The sequence below is a fragment of the Protopterus annectens genome, chromosome 2.part1 (genome assembly GCF_019279795.1).
Source record: "Protopterus annectens isolate FY-2018-M chromosome 2.part1, PAN1.0, whole genome shotgun sequence".
NCBI lineage: Eukaryota > Metazoa > Chordata > Ceratodontiformes > Protopteridae > Protopterus > Protopterus annectens.
The window spans coordinates 326,976,942-326,988,962 of NC_056729.1; the positions used below are offsets into that span (position 1 = coordinate 326,976,942).

The following is a 12,021-nucleotide window of genomic DNA, read 5'->3' on the forward strand; positions in this document are numbered from 1 at the left end:
CATACACAGCTCCCCTGGGTGTATGGTGTTGTCTTGCGTATTGCACATCCCTTTTTGCCTTATTGTCTAAATAAGCTATTACAAATGTGAGGTTCTGAAAAGGAAAAATAAACTGAACTTACTAGAAAATAGCAGAAAGTCTCAGACATTGTACTAGATTTTCCAGTATGTCAAACTCTATGGTTCTTTTTTATGCATGGAATGCAAGCAACAATGTTGTTTCTTGTTCAGCAACAATAGTTTTAGAAATAATGAGTAGCAAAAAGTCCTTTTGTGATTTACAAAGACAAAGAAATATCAACATATTTGTAGTATCAGTTCTAATGGTAATGATGAAAGAACCCCTCACATTTATACCCCTCACATCCTCTACCTATCTGAAACCTGTCTCAAGCCACAAATCTCAAATAGTGAAATACTCCCACCAGGTTATAATATCTTCTGATCTGATAGACCTGTAAAAAAAGGGGGTGGCGTGGCCGTCCCCTACTTAAACAACCTTAACCTCTCACCTTACCCTTCCCCAATTCCTGACTTCCTCCCAGCTGAAATCATCATCCTTAACTGCCATCTGAATCCCCACAAGAAACTTACAATTGCCTCTATCTACCTTCCTCCTGGTAACAATCTGCCCATTCTTGAAAACATCCTATTCTGGTTCTCCCACAACATACCATATGAGACACTTATCCTTGGTGATGTCAATATTAATTGGTCGAAACTCACAACTGACTCCCCCCAACTCAGTATCCACCTACACAGCTTCCACCAACTTATAACATCTCCCACTTGCTTCCATAAAAATTCCACCTCCAGCTCCATCATAGACTGGATCCTTACCAATTCCCTCCACCAATACCACAATCCCACCACCTTACCTGACTCCCTTAGTGATCATCTCCCTATCACCATCTTAAGACACTACTTCCATATTCCTAAACCCCACCTTATCAAAGACTGTCAAAAACTATCGACTTTCAATTCATCCCAATTTAACTCCATTCTCCACAGCATAGATTGGTCCATCCTAAAACACCTCCCCCTAAACGATGCTATAAGCACTTTCAATAGCATCTTCATGAGTACTCTAAACTCCTTAGCTCCCTCTAGGAAGATCAGAGTAAAATCAAATCATGCTCACTGGCTCTCCAATGAGACTAGGTCCCTTATGAAACAAAGAGATAGTGCTTGGAAAACCTGGACTAAAACTAAACATCCACCTCTTCTTCAGAAATACAGGCAACTGAGGAACCTTGCAAAAAATCATACAACTAATGACAAAAACTTATACTATAACTCTGCTCAGCTTAACAACAAATCCAATCCTTGAAAATTTTGGTCAACTCTCAACAACATCCTCTATCCTGGAAAACCCTCTAATCCCTCCCCATACCCTAACTCTTCCTGTCGGGAAACAGCTACCCTCCTAAATAAGCACTTTATCTCTTCCATCCAAAATCTGGTAACCTCTAAGCCAAACTCTACTTCGACACCCACCCCTCCAAGTCCCACTAACACAATGTTGTTTTCATTTGAGCCAGTTCCCATTAATTACATCAAATCTCTACTACTCAAGCTAAAACCTTGCTCTCCTTCCACTAACAATCTATCTCCTACATTCCTCAAACTTGCTGCTGACTCAATTGCCTATCCTACATCTATACTAATTAATCAATCTATTCTGGAATCTACTGTCCCCACCCTTTGGAAATCTTTCTTTACTATCCCTCTTCATAAAGGTGGAAATTCCACTGACCCCTCAAACTACTGACCCATTGCCATTCTGTTCCCCCCTCTCCAAGATATTAGAAAAATGTATTCACTCACAGCTTCTCAATCACCTCCTCATGCACCACTTACTTACCCCTACCCAACATGGATATTGTCCTCACCACAGCACCACCACTGCCCTCCTCTCCTTCACTCATATCATTGCAGAGGCCCTAGACAACAATAAACTCATTTCCTGTCTCTTCCTATATCTCTCCAAAGCCTTCGATACTGTCTCTCATCCTCTACTACTTTCCAAACTCGCAAATCTCCACCTATGCCCCTCCGCACTTGCCTGGTTTAATAGTTACCTATCTGGCAGGGAACAATCTGTCAAATGGCTCTCATCCTCCTCACCTTTCCTTCCCATCTCCACTGGTGTTCCACAAGGCTCCATCTTGTGACCCCTTTTGTTTAACATCTTCACCAATGATCTTTACACCTCATGCAAAAACCCTCCCTTATTCAGTATACCGACGACTCTACACTTATATCCATCTCAAATAACATTCCTGAACTACACTCCCTGACCCAACAAGCCCTACTATCCACTGAACAATGGCTCTCTGATAACCTACTGATCCTAAATCCCAAAAAGACCAAACTCCTACTTTTCCTTCCCCGTTCTCTTTCTCATCACAAAACCTCCTTTTTATTACATGTTCTAACAATAAAACTGTCAGAATACCACTCACAGTAGCCAAACCTGGAACAAAATTGTAGCCCAAACTTTAATGTTCCACAACCAAAATCAACAAATGTGCAAATACTCCAAGTACAAGAAAATGCCAAGCACTTTCATCATGAGACTTCATCAGAACTGAAGGAAAATTAATTACCCAACCCTTTTATATAAAAGATAAATCAATTATCCCCAATTAAGTCAGTCAGTTGTTTTAAAGTTATAGTACTCAATAATAAAAAAAAGCAATGGTCTAAACACATAACCTTATAAATCTAAAAATTCATGTTTAAAAGTACATTAATACATTCCCTTTCTCCTAATCAAATAAAAAAATGTTCTTTCCATCAAATATAAAAATAAGGAACATACTTATAAAAGGTGGTAACATGTGTAGGGTTAAAGTGGCATTAAATAGTATAGTACCTGTTAAAGTTTATTTGCCCTATACTTTAACTCAGGTCTAATGCAAATGTGATCATTAATTCCAGGAGCAACAGTGGCGTTCAATTTAAGTTGCCAACTCATTTCAGCCCTTAACAATTTGTTTGTCCAGTCGTCCCCTCTAATATGTTTACTAACCACCTCTAAAATGCCAAATAGAAAAAAATAATCTGGGTTCCCTTTAATATCTCTAAATAGTGCATTATTTACAGCACCCTTTGAAATATTGTATAGGTGTTTGTAAATTCTCCTTCGCAACCTCCTTTCAGTCTTACCTATGTAAAAATAACCACAGACCTGACAAAAAGCAACATAAACTATTCCGTTGGTGGTACAAGATCCTGTCGCTAACCTCACTTCTGTATAGTTGGAACCCCACATTTTACAGTACCCTTACTTGTCTTGCTGTTACTCACAACAGGATGTTCCAACAAGGTTTTTAAATTCCTATTTGTCTTGTAGGAAAAAGTTGGTTCTTCACCCACTACTGCCATCAAGTCCTGGTTACTTTTGAACAGAATCCAGTTCTTTTTAATAATATTTCTAACCACACACAAAGTCTCCCTGTGTGTTAGTACCATGGAATTTGAAAAATCAGTGGTTTGTGGGTAGTTAGGTTCAACCACCTTATACTGTTTAGCACCAAGTAGTGGTTTGTACCTAAAACCTCACTCATTAATAACCTGATCACTAATACCTTTAACAAATTCCAATGGGTATCCCCTACCCACAAACATACAGGTCAGTTGGTCCATCTCAGATTTCACCAACGCATGGTTAGAACACATTCTAACTACCTGGATCATCTGACCTTTTACTATATTCCTTTTTACAAACAGTGGGTGGCTACTCCGAAACTCTAAGTAATCATTAGAAAAAGTGGGTTTACTGTACACCCAGGATTGGAAACAGTTTTGACTTAAATCTTTCCAAAGCTAAACATCCAAGTAATTAATAATAGAATTGCCATTGTTACCTGTAAACTTAAAATAATCACAAGTCCCATTGTTGTAATTTAAAAAGTTAGTGTGCATGTCCCCCACCTTCCAAAGAATAAAAAGGTAATCGAAGAACCTCAGGTACAACACCCAAGAGTCTTTGAAGGGACTGTTCGTAATAAACATGCTTTCCCTATGGTACATTACTAAATTAGCAAATAGTGGGGTGCAACTGTTGCCCATTGCTATCCCATTAATCTGGCGGAAAAACTCACCACCAAAACTAAAAAAGTTATTCTTTAAAATGACTTCCATAAGTTCCATAATAAAATTAAGCAAAGTATTACTCAAGTTGGTTTTCCCAACCAAAACTTCATGAAAAAATTCCAGTCCCCTATCATGTGGTATTGATGTAAATAGGTCCACTACGTCAATGGTTGAAAAATTGACATCCGTACTGTAGTATTCCTTTTTTATCCTACCCAGGAAATCCCATGAATCTAATAGTAGATGTTCAATAGGGGCTAAGGCCTTCCTAACCACCCTGTCAACAAACACACCCAGTGGGTATGTAATGCTGTTTTGACAGGAGATAATGAGCCTATATGGAGGTTCTAAAATGTTTTTTATGGGTCTTCGGTATCCCAAAGGCCACAGGAATGGTAGGATTTTCATTGTTCAAAAAGTGGAAAATTTCCTCATTAATGGCTCCTTGAAACAAGGAATCCTCAAGTAGTAATCTAATTTTCCTATATCAAATGTTTATTTTGTTTATTGACACACACTGGTACTTATTTTCATCCTGTAACATACCAAAAATCCTAGGTATTATCTATAACCATCCCCCCGCCTTTATCCGGCTTCATAAATCTCAAACTGGAATTATACCTAATTTCTTTTGATAAATCATTCTCTTCTTTTGTTAGGTTGAATTGTTTAGGTCTATATTGTTGTAATACTTGGTATATTTATTGGGAACATATATTTTCAAATGTACCAATAAGGGGATGCAATGGTGGGTTATAACAACTTCTCTTTTTTAACATGTCCCTTCCTCCACAGGTAGGGTGGTCCTTAAATAGGAACTTCAAATTGATCTTCCTAGCATAAAGTTTAAGTTCTGTTAATGTAGAATTAATCTTCTTTCCTAGACAGGATGAATTTTATTCCCTTCATAAGAAGCAGAAAAAAATCTTTAGTAATTTCAGTACCCGCATAGTTAAACATATTAAACCCCTTATATGTGTAAAGAAGACCCCCATAGGAGGTAATAATCTCCTCCCTTTTTACCACCCATGGGGTACCCAAAATCGTTGGGTCTACTGGTAACTGTTCTTTCTCCACTGGTGTGGGTTCCTGTGGTTGTTCGTCCTTCCCCCTCCCATTGGTCCTAAAAAACATTGTTGTCGTTCCTATAGTTGTTCTTTTTCTGTAGTCTTTCAGACCTCCTGAGGGGAGGGTATTCTCGATCATATACTTTGTCCCTACCACCCTCCCTCTGACCAGGAACTGTTCTAGTGTTAACATTATCATTACTCTGTTGAACATTGTCAACTTCCCCTCCTTCAATATAAGCTTTTGGGAGGGGATATGCTAAATTAATTGTTAGCATATTTAAATTCATCCCTCACCAACTTTTTTTTTTTCTCAATGTTTTCCCCTACATCGTGTTCCACCTTATCAAAAACTTTATTATATCTGTTAGAAAATTTAACAAAATTAACATAATTCAAAATACTTTTGTTGTTCAAATTGATTTCATTTAAAAGATCAATCCTTTTGTTGTTAACCTTTATAATAAAATCCATTAATTCTATGCCGTGACGATCGAACATTTGCAAGAGTTTGTCACATTCAGACTGCCCCTTCTTGAGGCCGTTTGGAAATTTGAATACCCACAGACCCTTAGGTATTCTGCGTTTAGCTATGCATTCAGTCAAATAAGCATTATCACACTGCAAGCTATGAACTTTATCAAGTTTTTGTTCGAGTGCGACTAACCTTAATTCCGTACTGTCCTGGTCACTCGTGAAGTTAGGTTTGAAAAGTCCAAAATCTTCTAACAATACAACTATCCAACCTGATACCCACACAAAACTCCTAGGGGTCATTATCAATGACGAACTAAAGTTCAACATACACATACTCCAGTGTATAAAAAAAACAAACCAGAAACTAGGTCTGCTATATCGGAACAAAATATTCCTAATCCCTGAATCCAGACTTACCCTGGGCCAGACACTCCTCCTCCCCTTCCTCTTATACACCACCCCAGTTCTTACCAATATCTAGGCCTCCACTATAAACAAACTCCAACAGAGTCACCATAAAATAGCTGGATTCATTACTAACTCCCCATACAACTCAAACCACTGCATTTCTTTAAACTCTCTTCAATGTCTTGAACTTCCCCAATTTCTGCTATCTTATCAATTTCATATGCTACACACTATTCTTTATAAAACCTCCTTCTGTCCATCTTTATCTTCCTTAGTCTCCATCTACATCCCATCCCGGACCCTCCATACTTCTAACCAACTTGATGTCTACCACCCAAAAAGGTCAGTAGGCAAACTACTCTACAAACACTCCCTTGCCCATGCTTGGAACAAACTTCCCCTTGACTTACGTTCAATCTCCCACACCTCACACTTTAAAAATGAACTAAAAGCTTATTTTCTCAATTCCAGGATCTGTCCTTACCATGACCCCACCTAGTCTTCCTTCCCTTTATGCACCCTCAAAGGGTCCATACTTAGTACCTCATTACACCTCTCTCTCCAATGTGTCTACTTTGCATTTGCATAATTTTATACAAACAAAACATTTTATTGTTGACCTATTGAACTATATCAGTGTAAAATTATTTACTAAGCTTCTTTTTAATGCAACTTTAACTTTATGCATGTAACCCAACATATGTGAATCTTTTTGCTATAACTGCTATTATATCAATATTGTTTAAAATTGTACTTGTTTAAAAATGTACTGCTGGAGCTTTTGTCTTCGGGTCTCCACTGAAAATGGGCCACAAGCCCAGTTGGACAAACCTGGTTAACAAATGTCAATAAATAAATAAATATATGAAAAAGATAAAACTTTAAAATGTATTCTACTACAAATGCTGAAGGCCCTAATGAAGCAATGATAGCTTTTTTGTTCTAAAAGTTCCCTTTTATATGTTGGTTTCTATGTTGAACTTAGTAAACTGATATTATTTTCATCAGTAACTATTTATTACATCTTTTCAGGTACATTTTCCAATTACTGATCCTGTTTTTAATACCAGGCGTTGTTATGATGGCAGCATATGGGCTAATCTCTCTGGAGTTATACCGAGGAATAAAGTTTGAAATGAATCAAAGGAGGTTCACTCAAGGTAAAGTATATAGTTTACTCTTTTTGTAAATTATTTCTGTAAGTTTTTATTTCTAATTCAGTTTTGTCCTTTTCAAAGACCTAACCATTATCTTTTTTCCTTTTGATTTGCTCCAGCAGTTTGAAATCACAGCCTGCACTTTTAAAACAGCGGATAATTTGCCGTTGTAGTAATTTTGCTCCTCCTGCTGCACAAGTTTTTATAAAATGTGCTGCTGCATTGAAACATATCATGATGCAGAACTATAGTTAGGGTGGAACAAAGGGGGCTGCTATGGGCGCAAAGTATTAGGGGGCACAATCAGCTCATAGTCGTATTGCATTTGCAGTCAAAACTGAAAATCAGCAGTGTGGCAGCTGCTTGTTACAAATGTAGAAAATAGTTTGATATAGTTTTAAAAGGGCAGCAGAGATTTTTTTTCCCTCCACTTAATATTGAGGGGGGCACCCAAACAGTATATGGCACTAGGTACTAATATAACTAGCTACACCTCTGTCATGTTGCTACACATTGACTACTAACTAAAGATAGGAATTAACATGCAGACACACTAATTTAGCATGAGTCTAGATGAAGAATATGCAGATATGGTCCTTCTAATACACAATCTTCTCTCAAACATAGTTTATTAGTACCACAGATACAGATGAAAACCTTTTCATAGAACAAACATTGTATGGAGCCAAATAAGATGCAAAAGTCAACTTTATTTCATATAAAACAAAAGAAGTTGTGCCTTACTGTACTACTTTCTTCATTAAATCACACTAACTACATTCAATTTATAACAATATTAAGTTCAGTATCCACCAACAGAAAAAAAGGAGGCGGAAGGGATAAAAAAATTCCAATAAGTGCAAACATTGAATTTCATAATAAATATTTGTGATTTAATCCATTATTTATGCTATTAACATACATAGACGGCCAAATTCAGAAAGGTTACCCCAAGGTGTACACGTGGTGTACATCTCCCTGTAATCATTTCTGATTCAGACACAGCCCTTCCTCCGTGCTTTATCCTGGACATATGCATCACTACAATAGGCTATGTGGCTATTTCAAACACTAATGGGGCATTCCAGGGCAGAGGCAGAGTGCCATGTGGTGCCCCCCGAAAATGCATATGGAAAGGCATTTACACAGCTCAGTAATTCAAAGAATTGCTAAGCTGAGTATGGAGCATCATCTGCCTTAATGAACACTGGCAAATGCTCATTTGCACCCATAGTAGTAAGTGCCAGGGAGTTTAGCAAATAGGTAATGTTGAGGGTGTATGCATGTGTGTATGTGTGGGGCTGCATGTATAAGTGTACTTACAAGTGTGTGGGGGGGGTCATAGTAGGGGGTAAGTTAAGAGGTAGGGTAGGTGTGTGTGTGTTTATGGGTGAGTGGGTGAGTGTATCCATGAGTGCAATGGGGGGGGGTGAGTGGGCATGACTTTGTGAATATCTGTGTGCATGGCGGTATGGGGATGGTGCTGGCATACCTCCATACTCCCCTGGACTAATGAACAACTCCTGCGATATTGGTTGGGGGGAGACAACAGACACCAGGGATAGCTGTTTTACAGCATGCCTAAAAGGTACTTTAAAAAATGTTTTGCAGCATGAAAGACATGAGGGGAGCAAGTCACCAGTGATACCTGTTTACAGTGTGTCTTAAAGACAGTTAAGAAAATAAAAAAGTATAGCAGTACAAAAGACATGGGGGGACACTACACACCAGGAACACTAGATAAATTGCTAGATAGACAGATAAATAGATAGATAGATAGATAGATAGATAGATAGATAGATAGATAGATAGATAGATAGATAGAAAACTAGATAGATATAGCATGACCTAAAGGCAGTAAAAGATTAAAACCCTGTACTCTCTCATCTCACCTAGAGGATATTAGTCCCCTGTGCCACCACTAGACATCCTAGATATTGTAAAATGTAACCTAAGTTCTAAAAAAAGTAAAGTGACAGTGAAAGGCTTCAAACACTGTATAGAAAACAACAGCTTAACCCACTAGACTAACTGCACAGTTAGTATAACATTTTTTTTATTTATTGTTTTTTTTTTTTATTTTGCATAATAATAACTAAAAAACTCTAATCTCTGGAAATATTCAGTGACTGCAACTGTACATGAGTTGCAGTGGACAGGGTTACTAAAAGAGGCAAATACAGCAACATCAGTCAGCCAGTTGAAAAGGAGGGGTGTGTGTCCATGTGAAAGTAGGCTTTAAGACAACACTGAGAGGAACACTAGATAACACCAGGGAAAATTTTAAAATAGTACTTTGACTCACTGAAAAATTTAGTAGAGCAACAGCTGTAGCATCACGATGCTCATTATGAACATTAAGAATGAAACTTTAATGTCTGCCATTATTGACTGACTGTAAAGATCCATGCTTTACAAGGGCAGAAACAAAAACATAAGAATAGACATTGGAGACATTCTGTCAACTCAAAGACAGGTAAGACGTTTTTCGGTGTGCATGTGTGTGGGAGAGTGAATGGTTGGGTATACCTATGCCAGTGTAATGCATGGGCCATCAGTTTTAACTACTGCTGAAAAGTGCTGATTTTCACCCGTGATAGTTAAGGACAATTCAGATATGCAAATTAGCCAATAATGAGGTCTTCCTTCATTTCAGCTAACATGTCTCTAAATCACAAATTCCTGTGTTGTGTAAACAGATCCTTTTTTGTCCCAGCTTTTACCTCTAGTGCAGGGGTTCTTTTTAAATCACCTGGAATATTCAAAGTAATAATAATCCTTGTTTCTTTCTGAGTTAAAATTTTAGAAATATTCAAGTACAAATCCCTATTTCTACATTCATACATAATAAAAAATATCAGTTGTTCAAAATCATTCTGTTCATACAAAAAATGATCAACAAAAGAATTAGTTGCTTCAATATTTTAATGTTCCACAGATGTTCCAAAATCCATATTCTAACCATTCTAGTAGTCTGCCCAATATAATAGTTCTCACAATGACACCTCAGAGCATACACAACACTAGAATTATAACATCCTTGATGTGCATACAAAAATCCTGTTTCCATTTATATTATGCATGCCATTGTTATCTCTGTATGGACACACATGGCAGCCCTTACAGACAATAATAGGAATGTGTGTGGAACCATCAATAGGAAGCATGGCAGAATGGACAAGTCTATCCATTAAGACTTGGAGAATATCTGTAAGAAATAAATGGACCATCAGGTAAAATGTTGACAAGGATAGTGTGGCTAAGCAAAATGTGCCCATTTTTTTAATTCTGGCAGAACCTTCTATAAAGGGAGCAAATATCATCACAAAATATATGTTTTCCTTAGGAATGTCCTCATTATCTCTGGAGTTCACAACACTCCATCAACATGCATGCTTACATGGTGTAACAATTCTCAAATGACAGGTATCTAACAGATGTTCATCGTGTTTCACTGTTGCAGTCATTACTCTTGGGTTATCCTGCTGGCAGGCTACCCTCAGTCGGCCTGAATTCCAAAGTCTAGGTCCGGCTTCGGTTGCTGTCACCTCTTCCCTGACATCAGTGCACTGGGGGTATATAAGATGCAGCCAACGCCATTTTCTTCATTCTTTCTTGCCGCGTGGTACCCGAAGCAAAAGCAGTTGGCAAGTAATGTTCGGCCAACTCCTGAGATTTTCAAATTCGAATTTCAGAACCGAAGACTTCATTAAAGCTAAGTACCCCATTGGGGAAACTTTTTTCTTGCTCCAGACCGATGTCAGAAAAAGTTAACAATTGTATTTCTTGTGGGAAGCAAATACCTCATAAGGATTTTCACTCTTACTGTATTCCTTGCCTAGGCCCTGATCACAACGTTGCTAGCTGTCGGTTTTGTGCTAGATTTAACCAACGCACTATCAAGCGTCGGTTCGATTTTCCATTTCATTACTTCGGCCGAAGATTTAATTATATAATGCCATCAGATCAGCCGACAACCGGAGTTTACAAAAAATGCAAGGACAAGGAAAAAGAAAGGCATCCGAGGTACAAAACCGATGACGAAGCCTCTGCTAGGCCAGTAGCTGGTTTGCCGGCTCTCAGTGAGGCGCTTTCCCTGGCGCCCGCTACCTCAGAGCCACAGGCTGCTTCCGACTCCTACTTGGAGCTGACTGGGCCTCTGGAAACTCAAGGTATTGGACCCTCAGAAATCATTCCCTCAGATGGGTCCACAGCCGCTGAGCAGGCATCGGCTTCTGAGGGTGTCTTCAGACCTACACAACTATATATTAAGCCATCTTCAGCTTCAAAGACAAAGACTAAAGCAGCTCTAAAGACAAAGAAACAAGTACAGCATTCTCCTTCTCAGACTTCCATGCCTAAAAAACAGATGCTCAAAATGGCCGAAGACCTAATTAGTTTGATCAGGGGTTCCCATCCCCCTCCTGTTAAGAGGCCTAGGCAAGAGACAGATTATGATTCCTCTGATCAGGTTTCTATTTCCTCTGATTCCTCTTCTGAACAGAATTACCCCATGCTTCCCTATGAGGATTCTGATGCTGAAGAATCCATTCCTTCAGCCTCACCTCCTGATGATTATTCTTTTGGAGAAACTCTGCATACCATGAGGGAGCATTTCCACTGGGAGAGCCAAGATTATTCTGAATCTAAGAAAAGGCTCAGAGACTTTCTGCTGCTTCCTCAGCACAGACCCCTTGCTATTCCACCTGTCCTGGATATTGTAGATGATGTATTTTCAGAGTCCGGCCTGTCCCCTGACTCTTTACCCCCTGCACCTGCTAAGCCAGACAGGTACTACAAGGTCCCAGATT

The 12,021-nt window shown here is 38.6% G+C and overlaps 1 protein-coding gene across 1 annotated transcript in view; it reads left to right on the plus strand.

The window, feature by feature from the left end:
* CCKAR (cholecystokinin A receptor) overlaps positions 1-12,021 on the plus strand; it is a 1,479,640-nt gene that overhangs the window by 1,283,066 nt on the left and 184,553 nt on the right. Inside the window, exon 4 of the mRNA XM_044062153.1 lies at positions 7,086-7,213. Within this exon, the coding sequence (XP_043918088.1) occupies positions 7,086-7,213 (128 nt within the window). The remainder of the gene's footprint in view (positions 1-7,085; positions 7,214-12,021) is intronic.